The sequence below is a fragment of the Hippocampus bargibanti genome, linkage group LG01, assembly GCF_051943395.1.
Source record: "Hippocampus bargibanti isolate YZ-2025 linkage group LG01, ASM5194339v1, whole genome shotgun sequence".
NCBI classification, from domain to species: Eukaryota; Metazoa; Chordata; class Actinopteri; order Syngnathiformes; family Syngnathidae; genus Hippocampus; species Hippocampus bargibanti.
The window spans coordinates 4901558-4928152 of NC_142734.1; the positions used below are offsets into that span (position 1 = coordinate 4901558).

Below are 26595 nucleotides of genomic sequence, written 5' to 3' on the forward strand. Positions count from 1 at the left end.
CAGCATTAAAAACTAGTCTTTTTTTATCACAATAATACATTTCATTTCTAAGTGCCTTTCAAAACTCTCAAGGTCATTTTACAGTCACAGGATACGATTTTTTTGTGGGTGAGCATCGGCAGCCACACGCGCCAGCGTTCACTCAACCCGGAATAACTCAAATAGATAGAAAGCTAGTTAGCTAGCTAATAGAGAGCTAACTGTTAGCCAGATAGATAGCCAGCTAGAGAGCTAGCCAGATAGTCAGAAAGCTAGCCATCTAGCTAATGGCTATATAATAGATAGCCAGCTATATAGCTAGCCAGATAGTCAGAAAGCTAGCCAATAGCTAGCTAACAGATAGCCCAATATTTTCTGATGAAAGGTTTCTACGCTGGATTGAATGTTTATGTAGTCCTAAAATTCAATATTATGTGGGTCATTCACATTCAACACATTTTTGCACATCGTCTGGCAGGGAATGAGTTAATTAATATCTTTTTTTTTTTTTTTTTATGTGTACTCAACCCTCATGCATGAGGATGAAAAGGCTCCTTCTTAGCTTGGAGCTATGCTTTGTGCTGTATGTAAAGAAGACAGATAGTATCTCCCACTTCCAGCAATGAAATCTTCCATCAGACTGCTTTTCTGGGCTGAAGACTGTGTGACAGTATTAAGATGACAAGTCCAAACGGTTTTGACAAAATCAAAGTATAATCCTTTCATGTCTTAAAACATAAAAAGGTTGCTAAAGATTTGGTGAAATAATGTGAAGAAAAGGATATCAAAATGTGGACTCCCACAGTGGGTTTTCCAGGAGATGAAGGAAGATTATGCGAGATTAAAAATGGCCTGCGGTTTTTGCAGAGTCTAATTAGAGTACAGTGTGAAACAAGGTCTAGCCTACGCCTTAAGCATGTGCTGTTTCATATCCAAGGTCTTCTTTGGGAAAAGGAAGTGCTCCCAGTTGTCCATCATGAGGCTTTGCATATTCTGGGATGCTTTTTAAGGAAGCCTATGAATATTCACTGGCTTTTCATTTTATGAGAGTAATAAACATCTAAACGCTCTGTGATTTGAGCAGCTTCTTTCTGTTACTCTGGATACGCCAAGAATGAAGATGTGATCAGACGAATACAAAAATAGCAGGAAAAACACAAGAAGGAAATAAAGCACATTAATCAATGGCGTTCTTACACTCCCACCCAACACGTTCGCAAGAAAAAAATGGACCATAAACAGAGCGGAATTCTTATGAGTCATCGCAAATTCACTCTGGATTTGAAAGTGCAAGCAAACCTTTCCCATCCCACATAAAGCAAAGTACACCAAAACGGTGTTATGAAGCAAGAATGTCAACATAATGTTCCACAAGAAGGACAAACAATGTGATTTGTGGCGCTTTTATCACTCAGTGTAAAAAATAACCCAAGAATGGTTCGGGATTTTGGAATGAAAAGGTTTCTTCAGCCGTCATCTGTACTTCTTTGAAGGTGTCGGATGTTTCACTTCTCATTCGAAAAGCTTCGTCAGCGAACTAAAATTATGCTGGCCCTAAATATATAGGGCCAGGGCTACTAGTGGACGGCTCAAGAAACCTTTTCATCGATGGACCACTCCTGTACGATTAAGAGCTTACACAGACGTACACCGTTGCTGTGCAGCGAAATAGGAGTGTTAACGGTACACCTATTTGATCGACATATCCTTGTGTTTAGCAAAATAATTTACATTTTGCTCTGGTATTCCATCTGTGGTTGGCGTATCATCTTTACATTGTTTACATCGAGCGCACAACATAGATCATAATAGATCAACTTATATCATGATGGCCAGGAACACATAGAAACCTTACACACTCTTCTTTCATCAAAAAAAATCCCAAGTTATATGGGTCTGGAGTTATATGAGCATGAAATGAGGGAGGCTGTGCAAAATACAATGCAGTACATACACATTAGTTTACATAGCGCTTTAATTACAGCTGAAGCTGGAACAATGTGCTAACATAGAAAAAAAGGAAATGATGCCCCCTTGTGGAAGGGAAAAAAACATTGCCAGAGGTCTGGCTCGCGCTTTATCGGCACAAAAAAAATTCGGGACGTTATATTTTCAATTCCTGAATAAATTTGTGAATGGCAGTGTAGAGACTATGCTTGCTTTTTTTCTTTACAGAAAAGCCATTGTTACTGTATCCGAACATCATTTCCAAATCATCGTTTATCATCTTCAATTGTCATTATTATATCGAATCATGAAGTATCGCAGCAATCTGTATCATAATCAATCTTTCAACCCTAGTGATGTGATAGTGGTGTCTGCGATGAAAATAATTATTCTCGATAATTAGTAATCCCACATTAATAACATCCATGTTTCCAGAGCTACAAATATGCCCACAACATCTTACCTTCTTTAGCCTTGCATCATTCTGAGGATCTGAATACTCGTATATGTTTTGCATGAAATCTAACAAAGGCAAATGTGAAATCTTATAAAACACTTTTATTGAATCTAATCACGCACTTTCCTAAAGTACACACTTGCCTTGACATTTCATTTACATTTCATTCCTTGTGTGTTCTACATACTTGGCAATAAAGATGATTCTGATTCAAGTAATGGAACATGACCACAAGTCCATTGCGCTGCCTGAGACAAATAGCTGCACAGTACACATGAAAAAGAAATACAGTGATACATTGGCTTACGAACTTAATTGGTTCCCAGACAGAGCATGTCAGTTTGAAAAGTGTGTATCCCAAAAATTAATTTCCCATAGGAAACTATTAAAATGAAAATATTCCGTTCCCAGGTCCCCATAAAACATAATTTTCTACTTTCTAATTTTCTAAGCCTTAAAAAAACACAAAATATACCTTATTTTATGTATAATAAATGTGCTATTGTATTAAATATGGTGTGTGTATATATATATATATATATATATATATATATATATATATATATATATATATATATATATATATATATATATATATATATATATATATATATATATATATATATGTGTGTGTATGTGTGTGTGTGTAATATAAATATGGTATTAAAGAAATAAACTGTACTGTATAATAAAGTTGTTTTATTGACCTTTGTGATGGTCGTTGATGGCTTGATGGAATGGAGTGGCCGGTTTCATCAGCATTGCCTTCTTCTTTCACCATCTTGAGGAATGATCCCTTGTAGGTGCTTTCTCTGCAATAATTTTACCTAGTTCCTCATCAATTGTGTTCTGTTTAGCTGGGTTGATAGCTTTTTTTGCATCAAGTGCACTGATGGCTTGTGCGGGTTGTTTCTGTAGCCTGATATTTTAACCTTGCAGTCTACACTCTGCCTTTGAAGTATCAAAGTTGAAACTCTATCACTGTCGTCTGCCTGTCTAATGTTTAAACCACCTCGCCTCACTGTTGCGTTCTTGACCAATCACGTGGCTTTAACCGAAGACTGGGGCCGGGGAATAGAGGACAAAAACAGTCGGCTGCCATTTTATTGTTAGAAGAACGGGCTTGTTCGCGGACGACACATCACTCATTGAGGCAGCTGTGTCTAAACCGAAAATTTCGTAAGCCAAGGGGTTCGTAAACCGAGGTATCACTGTAAAATTCACTACTATTGCAAGCAGCAGATTCACGCGATAAAAAGATAGGTTGGATCTGTTATAGGAAAATAATGCTTCCGGAATTTTACAGCACATGTAGACAAATGGATTGTTGATGCTTCCTTTTCCTCGATCGGACACATTTAGTCATTTGACCATTAAGTCATTATGGTATGTATAACAGGCCCTGCTATTGCACAGCCGAAGCCTTATTTCCACCAAGCTGTGTTTCTTAAAATTTTGGGTTAACATCACAAAAGTTGTGATACATATCAGAAGAACTAATCACTGTAGTTGTAGTTATTAGCAACTTCACCGATATTCAAAGAAGCTGTGGTGCCATCTGTGAACTGGTTGACAGATAAACATAGCCCGCCATGAATTGATGTAACCTGGTGGAAACTTGTCTTTTGTACAGCAGAAGATACAACCAGTACAACTTTGATAGATAATCCAAATGTGTTCGTATTGATCCAATCACCGGTCACTAATAGGGGATAATACTTTTGGTGATTAACTCATTCACTGCCAGACGTGCAAAAATGTGTCCACTCCAGTGCCAGGGTTTTTGTCATTGTCATCCGAATTCAAGACCCACAGAATATTGAGTTTTAGGACTACAAAAGCATTGAATGCAGCGTAAGAAACCTTAGACTCTTTTCTTTCATCATAAAAAAAGTTATTTCCAACTTATATGGGTCTGGAGTTATATGAGCTTGAAATGAGGGCGGCTGTCCAAAAACAATGCGATATATACATATTGGTTTATATAGCACTTTAACAAGAGCTGAAGCTGGAACAAAGCGCTAATATAGGGAAAAAAGGGAAATGCTGCCCCTTTGTGGAAGGGGAAAGCATTGCCAGAGGTCCGGCCAGTGCTTTATATGCACCCAAGCAAGAAAAAAGAACACCCGAACAAATTCGGGAATGTCATTCTACGTCATATTTTCAATTCATGAATAAATTCGTGAATGGCAGTGAATGAGTTAAAAAGAAGGCTGTGTCCCCACTCCCTTCTGACGTAAAAGCCGATGTGCAAGGCTGCTTGCACTTGACAACACTTGAAATGATGGAGAATAAAGACAGGCATGTTTGGCCTTGTGCTAGCGAGAAAAAAAATCCTTCATTTCCAAGCAATTTTGCACATTTTGCACATTTCCAAGTATTTTGGACAAAGCCCCGAAAGGTTGGTCAATACTCTTCTTTCAGTGCAATGCTTTGTACTGTATGGTGAAAAGGAGTTGATATAATACAGCGGTTCTTAACCTTTTTTCCTCAAATCCCCACTTTCCTATTGGCCAGCTCCCGGTTCCCCACGACAACAATGATCACTAAAAAATACAGTTTTAATGAGACTTTTGCGCTTGTTTATTAGCTACTAGGCCCTAGCAGCTAGGGCCTAGTAGTAGTAGTAGTAGTAGTATGCCCTAGTAACTAGGGCATCAATATTTGGTTCAAATTTAAGCCAGATTCTTTTCTTCTAGACAGTGTATTGTAGGTGTTCAAATACCTGACACGTTTCGGCGTATACTTCCGCCTTCGTCAGAGTGTCACGGATATTGTTGTCCGTGATATCAAGTAGACAGGATGAACTTAGTACAACTAATATTTGGTTCAACTGAAGAAATGACCCGTCATTCCCCACTTGGCCAACCCGCTACTCCCCACTAGTGGGGAATTCCGCACAGGTTAAGAACCACTGATATAATATCAATCAACAGTTCCTTCAGCTTGCGGAGTCCTGCTAACATTTAAGGTGTTTCTTGCTAGTCATGTCATTCCAGATTCGGTGCATCTCTTCGGGGGAGATCTGGTGGACCGTTACTACTCTGCGGTAGCGGCAGAGGCTGTAAGCCATTTTCCAGTGATTGAAGCCGCTGTTTTGGAAGGGGTGGATGCCCAGTTTACGCAGACAAACCCCCACATACACATCCTCCAGATGTAGGAGCCTAGTGTGCAGTGAAGTTTGGTAGATGAGCTCTGCTACATCTGCCGAGAAGACGTAGCCGGTGCCGGAGCAGAACGGTGGGTACTTGCTATCCGGGTACAACTCCCTCGGCATGTACCACTTGCTCTGCATGTCTCTGATTGGCCCACCGTTAATGACGTACCCGGTGAAATATCTCCTCCTGGGCTTTGTGGTGGGCTTCAGGAGGTTGTAGATGAGGTTCTCCATATTGACAAAGATGTCACTGTCTGTTTTGAGAACATATTGGGCTTTGGAGCAATAGGTGGCTACCCAGCGCATCCCCATTAGCGTCTTTAGCGTCAGGTTGTGGTAAGAATCAATAAAGTCCTCAACGACAATGTCGTGAAAGATCTGGCTCTCCTGCTCCACCATGCGGTTAAGGACAGCGTCCGTGCTGCGACCTAACAAGAAGAGCGTGACCACGCGCACGTCGGGAAATGTGCTTTCATCGCCCCACGTTTCTCTTATGGCCTGCCGTGCATCAAATTCCTTGTGAGTGGTGCTTATCAGGATGACAAGGAAAGGGGTCTCCGCCTCACACTTTTTGGCATCGTTGATGAGGTAGCCAAAGTCGTGCGGATTCAGAGACCGGCTGCGGTAGTTACTCAAAGTGCCGTTCTTGTTCAGCTTAGACGACTTGCGAATCGGGATATTCAGCTGGCTCACGTAGGAAGTGGACTGGCGGGACACGCTCAGATACCAAAGAGCACTGGCCCAGCAAACCACTGTCAGCAGGTACAAACAGGAGACCTTTGAAGGCATCGCTGTTTACTTTGTGGGCAGCATTGGAAAGTCCAAGACCAGGCTTACATGGGGACTCTTAGATTGGGTGGTACAGCTTGAGGCCGCCTCCACCACATGGGACATCACTCCTCAATGACGGGCTTGTCTATGTAGTGGGATTGAAGAGGGAATCTGCAGATCTTTCTCATCATGGTCAACATGGAAGTGTGTGCCGTTGTCTTTCGCAGATTTGCTCTGGGCTTGTCTCACACAGGATCTGTAATTGGATGACAAGAACAAACTGATCAGTAGAAACCAAATTTTGAAGTATGTGCGCGGAAAAAGATTTAAAGACTGAAATGCCATATGAGAATCTTTATTCAGAGAAGTAAAAACATTCTTTTAAGTAATCCCTTAATTTGTCTGAACAATATCTATAACCGGATAATTTACATTCTTTTTATCAATGAGTCGTTTGCTTCTTTTGTAGTAGCCTCTTCATTTATTATGTCTTCTGCAAACTAGATTGTGATAGCTTAACTCCTACCCTCTAAAGGTTGTTAATCATGTCACGAACGTTGATTTACGGTATCTCATTGGAGCTCTCACAATGTTTATGTGACCACCTGTGACTGTTGAGTAAATAAGTGCTTAGTCCAGTCAGGTTATTTTTACTGGTCGTACTATCTGTGGCTAGTATTTAAGCAACGGCCATGATTGATTTCCCTTGTCGCTTTACCTTCACAATTGTTTGTTTTCAGCCATAGAGAGAACCAAAAACAAGGAATAAATCATAAGCAGAAAGAGACGGGAAGACAAAACAATCACTCATGCTGCGTTGAAAGTAAAATAATAAAATAGTATTTTTAAATGAGACAACTGTGTAAGCTCTCAGTCGTACAGGTGTGGTCCATCAATGAAAAGGTTTCTTCAGCCATCATCTGTACTTCTTTGAAGGTGTCGGACGTTTCACTTCTTATCCAAGATGCTCCGTCAGTGAACTAAAGTCTTTTGCTAGTAGTTTCGGCACTATAAATATGCCTACTGTCCAGACGTGGCGGTGCCGGACTCTGCTATGATTGGTCCCTGCTCTGGACAGTAAGGATATATATATATATATATATATATATATATATATATATATATATATATATATATATATATATATATATATATATATATATATATATATATATATATATTTGCATTGCATGTTATTTTCTCCGTGTGTGCATAGAAACAGTATCGATATAACCGGGACTATCGATATATCTGATATCGATATAACGAGACTTTACTGTATATATATATATATATATATAGCTCTGGACAGTAAGGATATATATATATATATATATACAGTAAAGTCTCGTTATATCGATATCGGATATATCAATAGTCCCGGTTATATCGATACTATTTGTATGCGCGCATGGCGAAAATTACATGCAAACAGGGTCGGATATATCGATAGTCCCAGTTATATCGATATTTTTTCGGACTCCCTTGAATATCGATATAACAAGACTTATATATATATATATGGTGCATTTACCTCTGATATTGAGGTATGCTTTAAAGACATTTTGGTCTGCTGAACAAAGCAGACTAGCTTAAAGGACAACCGACGACCCCGGACAAGTTGTGTCCATAATTTGTAAAATGACTTCTACTGAGCGTATTTTTAAAGATAACTCAATATTCTGTGAGTCCTGCAATTTCAGCGAAAATGTCAAAAACCAGGTAGTGAATGGGTGAAGCATATCCTGCACCCTCTTTGTTTTCTGAAGTAGTTCTAGATGAAAGAGGGAAAGATAAAATAGACCTTTTCACCAGTGGATCAGGCATGTCATGGTGGAATGTGCACGTCTACTACAAGCTAAATGTTGAAAGCAAACTTCAAGACTTCAAGACGGCCCTGCGATAGTGGCTGCCTTTCCAGCAGCTCCTGTATTTTGTTTTTCTACTTTTATTCCTTTCATAACTTTGCTGCTGTGAAATGTAAATTTCTCCACTGCGAGACTAATAAAGGCAAATCCAATCCAAATACAAAGCTGTAGCATCCATTGACAAGATTGTCTCACATCTCTTGACCCACGTCAATCCGCTTCAAATCCAAGCAGCGAGATCCAATTTGAATGAAAATGACAAAAACCCTGGCACTGGAGTGGACACATATTTGCACATTGTCTGGCGGTGAATGAGTTAAGTGTTAGAGTGGACCATGGCTGTCATGTAAGGAGAATCAACACATTGTAAAGATTTAATAACTGATAAAATGGAATCAACGACCTGTCGTCTGCATGCGTTACACCATATTCACAGATGCAATGTAAATGAAACAGAGTGGACGCATTGAGCCTGTAAAACAACACCTGCGACTTATGGGAATCACACCAAAAGGTGCTACAATGTAAGTTGTGCATCAGATCCGGATACAACTAGTTTTCCTTTTGTCTCATCCCGTGAGGCACTCCCACAGCATGTTCTGCCTCTGCATCATGCTCTGCGCTGCCAACTGCTATCAAGTCTTTCCTGAATAAATGTACCATCCTTGACTTTGGTCTTCCTCTCAGCTGGCTTGTCTCTCCCTTCAAAATGGGCCAGGTTAAGTGGAAATAAAAGCTGAAATATTGATCTCTTGTCTTATATAGTATTTATCCTTTTTGGCAGCACGGATATGCCAGCACTGTTTTTAATAATAATAATACATTTCATTTATAAGTGCCTTTCAAAACTCTCAAGGTCACATTACTGACACAGGATACGTTTTTCTTTGGGTGAGCAGCGGCAGCCACATGCGCCAGTGTACACTCAATCCAAAAGTAACTCAAATATATAGAAAGCTAGCTAGCTAGCCAATCGATAGCCAACAGATACATAGCTAGATAGCCAGACAGCCAGTCAGTTAGATAGGGGATAGATAGCTAGCTAGATGATGATGAAGCAGAAGAACTTTCATTTATTGACAAATTCCACTGTAATCTGTCACCAAAGGCAATCACAATCTTCACTTGCTGCAATTCATCTTCCGCTTCTCTGACCCTGATGCTGATCTCTGTCACCTTGCTTCCACTTTCCCTCGATGTAAATCAGCTTTCCTCCTCATCTTTCAAAGCTTCCCTTCCTCAAAACAAATATGGGCACAGCCATTTTAAGATGGCCACCATGCATCAAGTTGTCAAATCACTTTAAATGCAGTCTCTGAATGACAAGAGAAACAAAGTGCATGGAGCGATGGTTGCATCATTTTTTTTAATGACAGAGTCAGTCTCAGCACATGCATTGAACGAGTAATGCAGTATTTCTGAGGAGAAAAAAAAAAAAAACTAGCAGACAAGCAAATCTAACACGTTTTCTTTCGGAGGAAATAACAAGTGACCTTGTCTTTGTCCCTTAGATTGGATTAGATAGGATTCGCCGTGCAGAAATTTACATTTCACAGCAGCAAAGTTATGGAAAGACGAGGAAAGGAAGAAGTAGAAAAACAAAATACAGGACCTGCTGTAAAGGCAGCCACTATAATGGCACCATCTTTAAACCAAAAGAAGAAAAAAAAGTATAATGTGACAACACAAAGACACCGTCATTCAATCTTCAGCACTTTCTGCACCCTATTTGTCGTATGAAGCAGTTCTAGGTGAAAGAGGAGAGGATCAAAGCATCCTTTTCCCCAGTGGATCAGGGACGTCATGGTGAAATGTGCACGTATGCTAATAGCTAAATGTTGAAAGCAAATATGAAGCTGTAGCATCCATTGACGAAATAAATTGTCTCACATCTTCTGTTCCACGTAAATCCGCTTCAATTCCAAGCCGCGACAGTTCCAGTTGTTACACTGTATTTTTATAGTTGCACTATGTACAGTTCTTTTTATGAAACATTTTTGCACAGTTATACATTTCAGCTAAATGTTGAAAACTGTTGACAAAAAGTGTTTGTCTCACATCTCCTGTCCCACGTGAATCCGCTTCAATTCCAAGCTGTGACAAATCCATATACGCATCGGCGCTCCACGCTGAGGCTCCTTTCTTCTTCCAATCAAAAACGATGCTGGCATATTCGCGCTGCCGTGTATGCAGTGATGAGGTTTGCTTAAAGGACAACCGACGCCTCTGGACAAGTTGTGTCCATAATTTGTCAAATCACGCTACAGCTGGGCGCTACATTGAAGTCCAGACGGCTCGAATTGATACGGAAGGACTTCTTTAATCGATTGCAAAATATTTATGCTTTCCTCTTCAGAACTAGTTAAATCATATTCATAACTGGATGAGTAACAAGAAAGCATCTTCTCCGAATGTGAACTCTGAAGCCATTGTTTTGATTCTGGAGCAAGGCGGTGTGTGACCAATAGGGACGTCACGAACAAGGGGGCGGGACTTTCTGAATCTGCCCAGTTTTCGAGATCATTTTGTGGCAGTTTTGGGACACTTTAAGTCATTTGTATTGGTGTTTTGCATTTGACTAAAAATATCAGCCTGCGTGTTTCGGGTCAGATGCTATAAAACGTTTTTCTGATCTCAGTTAGGAAACAAAAAAATGGTGTCGGTTGTCCTTAAAATCTGATTGGGGTAAAAAGAGCAGAGCCATGGGTTGAAACTCTTTGACAAACGAGCACATTGCAACATTCAACTTGAGCAACTTGAGAAACTGATGTTTCACTTGAAATAATTCAAGTCTTTACAAGCTATGCAAAGATGTGATTCCAATGCAAATTGTTGATGATCTGTTCACCAAAGACGGTTGACATGCCAACAAAGTGAAATAGAAAGCAAAAACAGAAGATGAAGAAAACTGCAGCAACGCTGTTTAGAATGCATAACGTTTACATGCCGAGCGGCAGGATGTCAGTTTAGCAATCTCCCACTGAGCTCTGCTGCTGTGGCAGCTGCTCCAATAAGCCTCACGTTGACGTACGATTCCACACTATGATCAGTCCAGCGCGTGCCTGATTGTCCACTCCAAGGACTCTAAAAATAAAAATCAGCATCCTTTGATTGACACCAAAACATACCGAGATGAGAGACCGTGAATGACTTTTATTCTTGAAATGTAAGTTTTCTTTATTTTCTTGGCGGGCTGGGGTTTGCCTTTGTTTGACTGTGTTTCAGTTCACTCACCCAGTCATAAAAATACTGAGTCATTTGTTTACTTCATTGAAAGAATGCATATTTATTACGTAAATGTTGAGATGAGATGTTCGATCACTCAACCCGGAAGTAACTAACATAAAGTTTAAAAAAAAAACAAGAAACTAAATAACAAATAATATGACAACAAAAAGACACAGAGTCATTCATTCTTCAGCACTTTCTGTACCCTCTTTGTGACATGAAGCAGTTCTAGATGAAAGAGGAGAGGATCAAAGCGTCCTTTTTAGCAGTGAATCAGGGACATCATGATGGAATGTGAACGTCTACTATTATATTACACTTATATGGTGTGAACTCTATAATGCCATTCATATCATATTTGGGTTTCTGAGACCTCTATCTCACCAACGTGATGAATGTTTTCATAAAAAAAAAACCTTTGGATGTGATCTGATACATGTATTCTGTCCTCTGTGCATGATCATGCCTCTAACAGGAAGCTCAAATTTTGTCTTTTTTTGATGAAAGAAGACAGGTTTCTAAGGTTTCTAACACTATATTGAATGTTTATGTAGTATTAAAACTCAATGTTCTGTGGGCCCTGGAATTGGAGTGACAATGAAAAAAAAACCTGGCACTGGGGTGGATGCATTTTTGCACATGTCTGGCAGTGAATGAGTTAATATCTGTAAGAATAGTTGAGGAAAAAAAATGACTTTAATGCTTTTTGTTTAATGAACAAAAATGAAAATGTACACATCTTCATGATTAGTGAAATTGAAATGCAAATGTCAAAATTGGCTATGAGTCACAATTGTAGTTTTTCCATGTTCAACCCCAACTTCGGACACAAGGGATCAAAGCCCAGTCAGGGCAAATGGGAACATCCACTTGTGTCTGTCTCGCCAAGACCCTTTTTTTGCTATTTGCCATCCCCCAGGCCACTGTCATAAGTGAATGACATCAGAAACTGTGCCAAACACATCATGCGACAAACTTGCTATGGACACCCCTGAGACAGACCGAGCTGAAAGTCAAACCACAACGGATTAATATGATGTCCATCCACTTTGCGCAATATGAGTGAGCTGGCGCTTATCCCATCTGACTTTGTGTGAGCCATACCGACAAACAAACATTCAAATCCCCACTTTTTGATATCGCGAGTTTTGAATCAAGTTGCTGTGCATGTTTTTTTTTTAATGTAATAGGGAATCAGAGCAGCCAGAAACTCCCAAGCGTGCACAGAAATACAGTGAGACCTCAACTTACGAACTTAATTGGTTCCCAGACAGAGTCTGTAAGGCGAAAAGTGTGTATCTCAAAAAAAAAAAAAAAAATTCCCATAGGAAACCATTAAAATGGGAATAATCCGTTCCCGGGTTTCCATAAAATATACTTTTCAACTAAATAGGCCTTAAAACTACACACAACATACCTTATTCTATGTATAATAAATGTGCTTTTGTATTGTAATGAAAGAAATACACTGCATTGTATCATAAAGTCACTTTATTTACATTTGTGATGGTCATTTATGGCTTGATGGAATGGCGTTGGAGGTCGAACGTCAAAGGGAATTGCTGTTTGGAAAGAGAGGCACATTACATGAGGACTGTAATTAAAGAAATAAACTGTGCTGTAAAATAAAGTTTTATTTACCTTTTTGATGGTCGTTGATGGCTTATGTAAGGAGAGTCACCTTCCATAAGGACTGTTGGTAACTTAACCTCTGGTGCTGTTCGGTCGTGTGCTTCCGCCGAAGATCACTCCGCCAGCCGTGGTGGGTGTGTATTATGAAAATAGTGCTTATTATCAGGTTTAATTTTCAGAAATTTGATGTTTGTAAGACGAAAAGTTTGTAAGTTAAGGTCTCACTGTAACATGCAATGCTCTACCAACTCCTCACAGTAAGAAGCAAATACTCAAGCCCACATCCTCAAAACAGTGAGCCATTTATCATACTGCCTTATGATAACGCTTTGAATAAGAAAAACACATATACAGGTGAAAAATGACAACTTGCAATGACGCAGCAAAGAAATCAGTTCTAGATTTAGTCATCACTGTTTTTTTTTTCTTCTATTGTGTGATCCGGTCACCTTAATTAGCCAATGAAAAGCTTGGAGGCAACAAACGTGGGAGGTTTTTGTCTCATGTTGTCCCACATAATTGATTGGTGTCATTAGCGCTGCATGGAATGACCTTGCTCAGAGGGCCAATGGCAGTGGGCGAGAGAGACAGAGGGGGTGAGGTGTGAGAGAGGGGGCAGTGAGGGGAGATAAAGGGAGAGAGAGGGGAGCAAGAGAGCGGAGAGAGAGGGAGTGAGAGAGACAGGAGGGAGGATGAGAGATTAAAAGAGACATTGAGAAGGAGAGGGGGCAGGAGAGAGAAGGAGAGAGAGAGAAAGGGAGAAAGAGAGTGAGTGAGAGACGGAGAGAGGGGGGAAGGAGTGGGAGAGAGTAAGATGAAGGGAGAGAGAGGCGGAGTAGGAGGGGAAGAGGGAGAGAAAGAGTGAAATGAGAGAGAGAGAGAGAGAGAGAGAGAGAGAGAGAGAGAGAGAGAGAGAGAGAGAGAGAGAGAGAGAGAGAGAGAGACAGAGAGAGACAGAGACATAATGTTTTCATAGGTCTATGCCGTTAGGTGAACTTTCTGAATGAGCATGAAGGACAAATACTACAGTAGGTGTGACTTTATTGTACGACTGTTAGAGCATCTCTGTTGTATACTTCCCGGTTCAGTGTTTGACTTAAAGGACAACCGACGTCTCCGGACAAGTTGTGTCCATAATTTGTAAAATGGCTTCAAATGACTTCTACTGGGCGTATTTTAATAACATTCCACCGCATATAGCTAACGTTTTAAGACTCACGCTGAATATTCAGGAAGTCTTGTTTTTGAGTTGGTGACGATACCGACCGAGGTATCGTCACTGACCGAGAAAGCGACCCACAATGCATTTTGGGTACTTTGTTTGGTCTGAAAACCTCGGGTTGATCCGTGTTGATGGCGAAATTAGAAGGAAAACACATAAATAACGCGATGGTGAATCGTTGTTTGTTGCATCAAGACTACCATTTGATATGAGCTGACACAAATTCCCAGTAGACAAATCAGCCCATTTCCAACAGAGCTTGGGCGCCATTTGTGCATTTTCTGGGACGCTAGATTGGAGTCCAGATGCCTCAAAATGATACGGAATGAATTCTTAAATCGATTGCAAGCATTCAGAACTATTTGAGTCATATTCATAACTGGATGATTACCAAGAAAAGCATCTTCTCCAAATCTGAAGCCATTGTTTTGATACTCGAGCAAAGCAAGACGTCTTGGCATGACGTCACGAACAAGGCGGCGGAACCTTCTGAAAATGGCCATTTCCTGTTTTATTTTGAAGTAGTTTAGGACACTAAGTCATTTTTATTGGTGTTTTTCATTTGACTAAAAATATCATACTGCGTGTTTTGGGTATTTTAGATGCTATAAAACGTTTTTCTGATGTCAGTAAGGAAACAAAAAAATGGTGTCGGTTGTCCTTTATATATACTGTGATATCATGAGAGGCGAGCTCTCAGCGGGACGGGACAAGAAGTGCAATGGACGACAGGTTTGGATACAAACAAAAGGTTTTAATCAAGGGTTCCAGGGGGAATTACAAGCAACAAAGGTTCGAATAGTGTCTCCTCCAATACTTGTCAAAATAAAGTCTCTTCTGCTACTTAAATCCAAATAAAGTCTCTTCTGAGGTAAAACTGAAGACGGAGTTCTTTACAAGAGTCTCTAGGCCTCACCCCTCTTGACGTCCTCGTCATGCAGCCTAGCCACCTTAGCTAGGTTCAAATCCAATGTCCAGTCATGTGGTCCCAACTGGCAATGAGTTCCACGCAGCAATCAACTTCTCCACAGAGCACAGCAATCGAGCTTGTCTTTCCCCAAGCTCCACACTCAGAGGCTCTCTGCCTTAAGAGCCCTGCTTTCCAATCAAGCCCTGATCAGCTGCAGGTGTGTGGGTTTAATTGCTGCCTTCCACCAGGTGGGGCCAAGACTCTCTCTGGGTGGAGCCATCTTAGGGGGATGTATTTGCTTTCCAGGACACAGCCTCTCGTGACATCACAATACATTCCATCCAAAATATAGCACTGAAGCAACTTACGACCAAATTCACCGTACGAACGATTGCTCGGAACGTATCTCGTTCATAAGGTGGGGAGCATCTGTCCTTTATTGCAAGATTTCAGGATACCTTCAATGAACTCAGTTTATCAAAGAACAGAGTCCTTTCTATTTCTTTTCGTTAAAAGAGGAACGCCTGACGAAAGTACAAATAGACATTAGGCATAAACCACATGCGGTCTATGCACAATGAACCCCCCTTGCGCACATTAAACTCCACAAGAAAAACCACGAAAGCCAGTCCATAGTAAACAGTGAGTTCAAAGCTAACAGACCTCGTCTTCATACGTTCACACTGTAATCTCCTCATCAATACCAAAGATTTCTTACACATTTGTCAACGTTGACAATGGTTAACTGCCGCCTTGCTTATACTCCCATTCATTATCTCCGTTCCCTGCTGTTAAATTCATCATATGCTCAACAGGAGGTTGTGCTGGAATACTTTCCTCTGATGTGATGCATTTGATCCTCTTTACTCCAATCTTCTGCCAAGTTTTGAAAACCATTTTGCTGCCTTCTTAGCATTCCGAGGAAGAATTTGAACAGCCACCGCCAAATGGGTGAGCGAGGCACAATTTGAGCAGCATGCAATTTTTACACTGGGCAAGACATTTGTTTCTTGAATGGTGAAGCCGCTGTGATTTGGGAGGCTCAAGTCCGATACACAGAATTACGGGGCACGGGATGGACACAGTGAGCTTAGTGCAAAGCCTCAAAATTCAAAGTAGATTAAAGCTGACGGAGGAAATTGAATATCAATAGCTGCCAAAAGATTTGGCAGCAGTACAGAGGCCCGATGCTCCATCCCCACACTTCAGTACCCATCTGAGCTCAAACCCAGTTGGCAAAAATCCGTCTTTAGCCAAGCACTGTTTCCAGAATGTTTTTTTACTCACAAAAAAACACCAATGTCACCACAAAGGGCACCATAATCTGAAAGTTTCAAAATAAGTTTATCGTGTTGTTTAACTTGACACACACACCGACCTATCTGGCGCTCTGTTCCTAAGCTGAAAATAGAATGCTAAGATGAGAAAAGACAGGTTCTGCAGGAGCAAAACACCTACAGCCAGCACCCCACGGGGCGTTGCCCTGCACGTTGAATACCAAGCAGCTTCATAAATTGGAAATGACAAGGTGATACATGTGGTAATACCTTTTTCTGTCCTACTAGCTGACATTGATGTTACACAATAATCAAGATTGGCGCTGTATCAGGAAATGCATGTGGAGAAGATATGTTACTAGTTGTTACTAGTTGTTGTCACTAGAATGTGATTACCATCCTTATGTGATGCTATCTATTAGCTACAAGGTGACCCAAAAAGATGTGTACCCATATTTTATTTGATAAAAAATGCATGTTTTAACTGAGTGCATCTGAATGCATCACTCGACTACCCTGTGCTTCTTTATACGTCACTTCCTTAGAGTCACGTCTTCCTCATTGTCTCATTGTGACCGACGCATTCATATTTTTGTTGTTTTATTTTTGCGAAAATGCTGACATATTTGGTTAAGATCTCCCGAATAGTATGATTTTAAAGCAAGCAGAGGATGGTTTGAATAGTTAGTGTGCCCTGTGTTTGCCCAAAGACAGCTGGGATAGGTGCCAACACGCCGCGTGGCAGAAAGATAGAGACATTTTTATGTACAGATGTTAATGTTGGTGTAAAAAATTGGTGAAAATAAAAGTTTGTTTTTATAGAATTTTACACATGACCTGCTCTATTATGAAGTTTTTATCCGGTTTATGTGATGAAATGGTTAAAAAGTTGTTTTCTAGACTTTGAACGGATTAAGATTTTTTACATTGATTTTAATGGAAAGTGCTGTTTCGGTTTTTGAACAAATCGGTTTTCGAACAGGTTTCTGAAACGGATTATGGTCGAAAACCACATATATATACAGTAAAAATCGGAAAAAATATTATGGACTATCGATAAACTGTTTGCATATATCGATATAACCGAGACTATCGATATATCCGATATCGATATAACGAGACTTTACTGTATTACAATTGGCTACGTACAATATGTGGGCGGGGAGGAAATCCCTCTACCCAGTTGACGCATAATCCCTCTTCCCAGTTGATGCATAACAAAAAGTAATGGCTGCTGGTACGTAATGTAATAATTACGTGCCAGCAGCTTCAGTAATGGGTTATTGAAGAACCAAGGATATATGTCGTCGTACTACAGTAGGTGTGAATTTATTTTACGACTGTTAGATCGTCTCTGTTTCATACTTCCCCGTTGAGTGTTTGACTTAAACATACATTCCATACAAAATATAGCACTGAAGCAATTTTTGAAGAAATTCACCTTACGAACGATCGCTCGGAACGTATCTCGTTCGTAAGGTGGGGAGCGTCCGTAATGGTAATTATCCTCAATGTTGAAGAGCAGTCTTAAGATGTGAGATTCTGGTGGAATGTGGTTGGTGATCCCGCACCTTCCCTTTGAATTAGTCATTTCACCAAATGTACATAAGGAAGGCTGCTACCACTGGCTGCTGTGCAGTTTATCTTTCAGGGCTTAAGCAGATATCAGGGACAGCATCTTGGTGCAGGTCGGCAGTCCTTAGATGAACAGGCTGAACACATCCTTTTATGTCGTGGGGCGCTGACAACTACGCCTGTCCAGATAACACACAAACTAAGGCAGCGCTACTGTAATCACAAACCAACTGCACTCACAGGCCCGCTTTCCCTTTTCGTCTGATATGATCATGCGGCTGCTACAACGCACACAAACGCACTCAAACACCTGCAAGGTTGAAAACCTCCACACAGTTTGTTCAAAGCAATTTCAGTACTTTGCCTCACTTGTACGATGTACTGTGGTATTTTTTTTCCCCTGCAATAAATAGGCCCCACCCGGGGAACATATTCACATCTTGTGTAAGCAAAACATATCGTAAAAACATACACGCTTTGTAGGCGGAGATATTCTCCATACTCCATGGAGAAAGTTGCTGCAAAGAGAGAAAACATTCATGCTACGCACGCCACTTTTCTATCACTGCGGTTGTGCCAAGCTATCTCTTGTTATTCTTTTCATCCTGAGCAGGTGCTTGTCTCTCACAGTCACACACGCATCCAACCACAGATGCAAATTTCTGCTCCTGTGGTTGGCAGTCTTGGCACCTTCAGTACACTCAGACATGAGGGGTAAATCCGAAACGTTCAGACAAAATATGTCCTCACACAGGATGCAGACCTTGAGCTGAAAAGGTCCGTTCCAATGAGAAATGAACAGTTGTAGTTGGCTCGTCTGCCTCCATCGGTCATGGCTGACCATGGATGACTGTCCCGGTGGACAGTGTGCCTGGGCGGTGTATTATGGAGAGCAGGTTGTCACCTATGCAGCTTGCTTCCCCTCTCCACCACGCTGACTGGACCAAAGGAACAGCTGAGCGGATCTCGCCACCAGACCGCCTTAGAGGCTCCGGAGACTCGTGGATGGCGGGGTCGTCTTTACACCCGTGTAGGTCTATAGGACCTACCCACTGCCAATGTACAGCACCTGGTATTCCCAGGTGGTCTCCCATCCAAGTACTAACCAGGCCCGACCTTGATTAGCTTCCGAGATCAGACGAGATCGGCGTTTTCAGGGTAGTATGGCTGTTAACTGAGCTATGTACATGTATACTAAACTAAACACTAAACTACACACATATATAGAATAACTAACTGATAAGAATAAGTAGAAATGAAATAACATTTCAAGTTTTTAGGATGTGTATATAAACTAGTTCTAACATGAAAGGAAAAGTGTATAAAACCGTGGTCAGACCAGCCATGATGTTTGGACTGGAGACAGTGCCACTGAAGAAAAGACAGGAAGCAGAGCTGGAGGTAGCAGAGCTAAAGATGTTGAGGTTTTCTTTGGGAGTGACCTGGTTGGATAGGATCAGGAATGAGTACATTAGAGGGACAACTCATGTTAGAGGCTTTTCAGAGAAAGTCAGAGAGGCCAGACTGAGATGGTTTGGACATGTCCAGAGGAGAGACAGTGACTATATCGGGAGAAGGATGCTGAGTCTTGAACTGCCAGGCAGGAGACTGAGAGGAAGACCGAAGAGGAGGTTTATGGATGTGGTCAAAGAGGACATAAAGGTAGCTGGTGTGAGAGAAGAGGATGCACCAAACCAGGATAGATGGAGGACACTGATTCGCTGTGGTGACCCCTGAGGGGAAAAGCCGAAAGGAAAAGAAGAAGATATAAACTAGTTCTAACAACGATGGTCAACCATTAGATTTTATTGTACAACTGTTTACAGCTATCACTGCAATTGCTGTCACTCTCAATGATACTTTTGGCATCTACTGACGGATACTGTATAGTTTCTCTTTGCAATTGTGCGCAACCCTGTGGAACAGCATCCCGTTTTAATCATTGTACTCACTTGAAGCACTGTTTGCTTCCAGCTCTTCCTGGCGGATCCCGAGGTGTTCCCAGACCAGCTGGGTGACATAGTCTCTCCAGCGTGTCCTGGGTCATCCCCGGGGTCTTCTGTCAGTGGGGCATGCCCGGAACACCTCACCAGGGAGGTGTCCAGGAGGCAAATCCTAATTAGATGCCCCCGTCACCTCATCTGGCTCCTCTCTACGTGGAGGAGAAGCGGCTCGACTCTGAGCCCTTCCCGGATGACCGAGCTTCTCACCTCATCTCTAAGGGAGAGTTCGGACACCCTATGGAAAAAACTCATTTTGTTGGCTTGTATCCGAGATCTCATTCATTCGGTAACGACCCATAGGTCATCACCATAAGCGTGAGCTGAATACAATATACTTAAAGGACAACCGACATCACTTTTTTTGTTTCTTAACTGACATCAGAAAAAAACGTTTTATAGCATCTAAAATACCCATATTTTTCTGGATATTTTTAGTCAAATGCAAAACACCAATAAAAATGACTTAAAGTGTCCAAAATCTGCAAAAAAAATGAACCCGGAAGTGGCCAGTTTATTATCAGAATCAGAATCAGAATCAGAATCAGAATAATCTTTATTGCCAAGTATGTAGAACACACAAGGAATTTGTTTCCGGTAGAACACGCTGCACTAGTATCGTTGTCAAAAAAACTGCTAAGTGGCACTATACAGTTCCATTTTGGCTACTGTTGAAAGAGTTCAAAGAGTTAATGGCTTGGGGGAAGAAGCTGTTTAAATGTCTGCTGGATTTGGTGCGCATGGATCGGTAGCGCCTGCCTGAGGGGAGTAGCTGGAAAAGGTGGTGGGCAGGGTGCGGAGACTCCAGTAGGATTTTCCGCGCCATTATTATTCGTCATGTCACCCCAAGACGTCTTGCCTTGCTGGAATTTCAAAACAATGGCTTCAGACTCAGAGAATATGCTTTCTTCTTACTCATCCAGTTATGAATATGATTCAAATAGTTCTGAAGAGGAAAGCATACATGTTTGCAATTGATTAAAGAATTTATTCCGTGCCATTTTGAGGCAATATTGGGGGAAAATGTATCACGAAAAAAAGAGGCAGAAAATGGCGACCAAGCTCTGTGTGAGGAATTAATCAGCCCGTTTCCACAGGCTGATAAATTCCTTACATGGAGCTTTGTCGCTCTCTTCTGCCTCTTTTTGGTGCAACACAACGTTTACATACAAAACAAGTCCAGCAAAATGCATTGACGTGATGGAAAGACTGCTACAATGTGTCCTTTTTTCGGTCAGGGGCGTTCCTTCAGTGACGTAGGGTGAGGACTCGTCACCAACTCAAAAAAAGACTTCCGGAATATTCAGCGCAAGTCTTAAAATGTAAAATATAGCTGTATATGCGGTGGAATCTTTCTAAAATACGCTAGGTAGAACTCATTTGAAGCCATTTTACAAATTTGGGACACAACTTGTCCGGAGACGTCGGTTGTCCTTTAAATCTCCTTTGTGATGGATAAAAAAGAAAATAACATATAAAAAACAACAACTTCTTTCATTCATTTCATCTTTCTTTCCTAACTTTGATGCTGTGAAATGTAAATGTATTCACTGAGAGACTAATAAAGGTAAATCCAATCCAACAACAACAAAGACCTTAATGTGAATAGAGTAATTTCCGAATTTGGTGGCCTGGAAGAGGGATGAGTGTTCCTGTAGTTGGCATGTGACGTCTCTATGCGCACTCGCGATCAGTCACAAAGTGCACATCAAACAGTCTGGTGGCGTGATAACCTCTGTGGGCTTGCTGTCCCCAGCTGCCACCGGTACTTGATAGTGAAGCTTCAATCTCCAGGCAGCAGGTGGTGCGGTCAGAGGCCACGCTCCTCAGTACGAGCCTGGTAAATAAATTATTCCACCTATCGGGCTCGCTTAAGCTTCACGTTTGGGTGTATAGCCTTTCCTTGAGTCATAAATGGTCAAGTGGATATAGATTTGGAGGGGATTAACACTCAACAAGGATATTACTCACAAGCCGTGTTGCGCTTTGGTCACTTCGCACAAGTCCGATACATTTGGCGAGTGCGATTTCTTAAGAACCGTACACTTCCCCTTTGCTGTGACGCTTGGCGCATGTGGGCAGCATATAATTACAGTGATACCTCATCTTACGAATGATTTAGCTCACAAACTTTTCGCCTGATGAGCATATAGTGCTGGCTGACGAACTAGTTTTCGGCGGACGAACCAAACCACACAGCGCCACGGTGGCTGGTGGACTAGTTTTTGTCACCCTCTTTCTTTGAGGGCAGATGTGGTTTGTTATCGAGTGGAGTACTCTTGCTATTATGGTAACGAAAAAGACCCCACCACAGGCTAGTGTTAAGCCGAAGAGGACAGAAAAGAAAGTTACGGTCGAGCAGAAGGAGATCATCGAAAAACACGAACGAGGTGTGCGTTTGTGTGACTTAGCGTCTAAGTCGACCAATGCTACCATCCTTAAGAACAAGGAAGCTATTAAGGATGTTTCTGTGTTGTCTAAGCAACTGTCTCAGGCAATATAAGAGGTTGAAAAACTTCTGTTGATTTGGATTAACAAAAAGCAGCTAGCAGGGTACAGGGTGTATTGCTGAGAATGCACAGCAACTTGACTCGGATATCATCAAGAGGCAACTACATCAACGACCATCACAAAGGTAAATAAAATGACTTTATTATACAGCATGGTTTATTTCTTTAATTATAATACAACAGCACATGACTTGGACTTGGAAACAGCTTATTCAAATTTTTAATGGTTTCCTATGGAAAATTAATGTTTGGAAGACACACTTTTTGCCTTCCAAACGCTTTCTGGGAGCCAATTAAGTTCGTAAGATGAGGTATTACTGTATATAAAAGATTTCCAAATATAAGACACACCGCATTATAAGGTGCTACAGAAGAGGCTGGGGTTACGCATTACTTCTACTGTCGTTGCGAGACCGGTTGTGGCTAAATATAACTTCACATACACCTGCGTATAAGGCGCAAGGTCATCTTTTGAAGAAAATCAAGGCTTTTGGGTGCGCCTTATACGCAGGATACAATTAGAAATACGCTTGGCATTCTCAGGGTGGGAATAATGGAAAAAGAGAACAAGGTGGCAAACAAAGATCATCCCAATGCTGCGTAATGCAATTCACCTCCTTTCAATAGAGGTAACACGCATAAACAAATGACAACGAGACGGAATATCATTCAGCCTTTAATTTATAACGCGAAGAAATTTTCCATTTTCACCACTTGTGGGAAAACAATTCATTAAAATAAGCTTGAGTGTTTTTTCTCCGAGTACTACAGTTTCCCCCGACATTCCAAAAAACATGCGTAGTAGGTGTATTGAACACTCAAAATTGTCCTTGGGTGTGAGTGTGAGAATGGATGGTTGTTCATCTGTGTGTGCCCTGCGGTCGGCTGGACATGGTCCAGTGGGTCCCCCGCCTTCTCCCCAAAGATGGCAGGGATAAGCTCCAGGACCCCCAAAACCCTTGTGAGGATAAGCGCATGAGAAAATGGACGGATGGATGAATCTCCCATGTACTTAAATCTAAAAAAGCAGACTGCCATGCACTTTTCTGGTTGCACAGATTCTCCCATGCACATAACTCCATTAATTATACACCTTCTTGCTAACTACAGTATGCTCGACGGGTGAAGCAATCATAAAACATGCCCATCAACTCTGACTTCTCGAGCACGCTCCTGTCAATGTCAGCATGTTTTTGTTATTTAGTATGGAAGCTAGTAAGTTGAGTACTCAAAGAAGGTGAAATTTGGATTCAATTACAAGACGCCGTCTCATGTACGAAACGTTCTGAAAGCTATCAAATGTACATTGTACATGTACATCAGATCGAATGAAAGATATATTGTCAGAGGTTCCAGTAAATGGCTATTTAAAGTGGTTTTCTTAGCGAAGTGAGAGCTGACTTTCTTCTCACCGACAATTGCATGGAGCAATTCTTCTCCGAACATGATGTCAGAGGCCAATCTTAACAGAAAAGCTGTTCGAGTTTTTTTTGGCCAGTCATTGGAATAACACAATGGTGACTTCTTAAATTACATGCATACGCACAGTATCTATCTATCTATCTATCTATCTATCTATCTATCTATCTATCTATCTATCTATCTATCTATCTATCTATCTATCTATCTATCTATCTATCCATTCATATATATATCTATATATATATATATATATATATATATATATATCTATATATATATATATATATATTATATATATATATATATATATATATATATATATATATATACAAAATATATAAAATACAAAAAAAAAAACATGCTCTCCCGTGAAGGTGTAGGTGTGTTATATATGGAGCAGTATACAGGTTTTGAAGTCATTTTCTAATTTAAAATATGGTTGATGGATTTCACTGAATGAAGGGACTTCATGAAGTTCCTTGTGTGCAAGTCCAGGTGCATAAATGAGAAAAGCCCCTCAGTAAAGCACCTCACTAAATATCAACAATGAAAGCTCAATGTAATTTCTACCCCAATCATGCAGATTATGATAGTATAGTGCTTTATTTGAAAACAGTCAACAAGAAGTGCCTCTCATTAAATACCTAATTAAAATTCCCATACAGTCAATGTTAAGAGGTAACGGAATATCTTGTCGATAGGCTTAATCAGGCTAATTGGTCTTTACTCAAGTGCTCATTGTATTGACATCTTATTGGGCAAACAAATAAAAAATGTAGCAAGAAATAAAGAACCATGAAGGTTGAGACTTGATTAAAGAGAAAGCAAATGCCTCTCCAAAAATTGTGAGAGAAAAAAAAATCAATGTACAGTGAGACCTCAACTTACAAACACCTTAACTTACAAACTTTTCGTCTTACAAACGTCAAATTTATGAAAATTAAACCTTATAATAAGCACTATTTTCATAATACACACCCACCACGGCTGGGGGAGTGATCTTCGGCGGAAGCACACGACCGAACAGCACCAGAGGTTAAGTTACCAACAGTCTTTATGGAAGGTGACTCTCCTTCCATAAGCCATCAACGACCATCAAAAAGGTAAATAAAACTTTATTTTACAGTTTATTTCTTTAATTACAGTCCTCATGTAATGCGCCTCTCTTTCCAAACAGCATTTCCCTTTGACCTTCAACCTCCAATGCCATTCCATCAAGCCATAAATGACCATCACAAATGTAAATAAAGTGACTTTATGATACAATGCAGTGTATTTCTTTCATTACAATACAATAGCACATGTATTATACACATAATAAGGTATGTTGTGTGTAGTTTTCAGGCTTATTTAGTTGAAAAGTATATTTTATGGAAACCCGGGAACGGATTATTCCCATTTTAATGGTTTCCTATGGTAAAATGTTTTTTGAGATACACACTTTTCGCCTTACACACTCTGTCTGGGAACCAATTAAGTTCGTAAGTTGAGGTCTCACTGTACTGAAAAAAATGATTACTCTACTAGTAGTATACTGTATAATGTATAATGTATGTGGAGCACGAGACACACACACACACACACACACACACACACACACACACACACACACACACACACACATATATATATATATATATATATATATATATATATATATATATATATATATATATATATATATATATATATATATATATATACACACACCAACACACCTACTTCAAGGCAGAAGCTTAAATTGGGATATAAACAAGCACAAATCAGTGGGATAATAAAATACATTAAGAGCCATTGAACACTTTTTAGGGTTGGGGGTGTGAGGGAAGCAATGCGAGGAAAACACATTATCTTGTGGCCAAAGTAGTAATTGTGGTTGTTAATGTGGGACCAATTAGCAAGAACCATCAGCTGCCGTGTCCTAAATGGACAATTAGATTCCATCAGATTAACGGCTCACTGCCAGAGCCGAAGAAAAGAAAATACAATTTATACAATCAGTGGCTACTTTTGGAGTCCACTTGTACACTCAAATAAGAGGCAATATTATGTTGCGACTGATAAATGTGTTCATTTCCGAAGGCTGAGGAAACCTCCAATTTGATGAAGTCTTGTGCAAAAAAATAGAAGCCAAACACTAAATGTCATGTGGCTTTGGCTCCAGCTCGCCCTAATGAGAAAATGCTAGCGTGGTCGTGGATAAATAGATGAAAGTTTGTTCTTGTACAAAATGCTATAATGAACTACATCATAAGTCCAATTCATATTACATATCAGTTTGCGAAATGACATCTTCTGGAGGCACACTGGTAGTTCTTGCTGCATTCATCAAGAAAAATGGACCTTATTAATGCACTGAATAACAACATTCTATTTTGCTCGATCGATGAAAACAGATTAAGGTGTGAAGTACACGTTTAGAAGAAATACTATCATGGAGAAAGTCATCATACCACTCAAATCAAGTTAGCAAAGAAAGATAAAAAATGTTTCTTGCAACCCCCGAATGCAGTTGAAACATTAATATAAAAATTATAAAAGTACATATATATCCTTCCATAAATTGCAGCGCCATGGGCACATGTGAGGATGGACAAGGATGCTACAGTGATACATTGGCTTATGAACTTAATTGGTTCC

The 26595-nt window shown here is 40.5% G+C and overlaps 1 protein-coding gene and 1 pseudogene across 2 annotated transcripts in view; both read right to left on the reverse strand.

The window, feature by feature from the left end:
• Positions 1–3553: 3553 nt before the first annotated feature.
• Positions 3554–26595, reverse strand: part of LOC148902820 (beta-1,3-galactosyltransferase 1-like) — a 73480-nt gene continuing 50438 nt past the window's right edge. For both annotated transcript variants that reach the window (XM_088991378.1, XM_088991367.1), the window contains one exon: positions 3554–6567. In XM_088991378.1, coding sequence (XP_088847504.1) covers positions 5343–6329 — 987 coding nt within the window. In that variant the 5' untranslated portion in view covers positions 6330–6567 and the 3' untranslated portion in view covers positions 3554–5342. The remainder of the gene's footprint in view (positions 6568–26595) is intronic.
• Positions 19081–19198, reverse strand: LOC148902821 (5S ribosomal RNA; annotated as a pseudogene).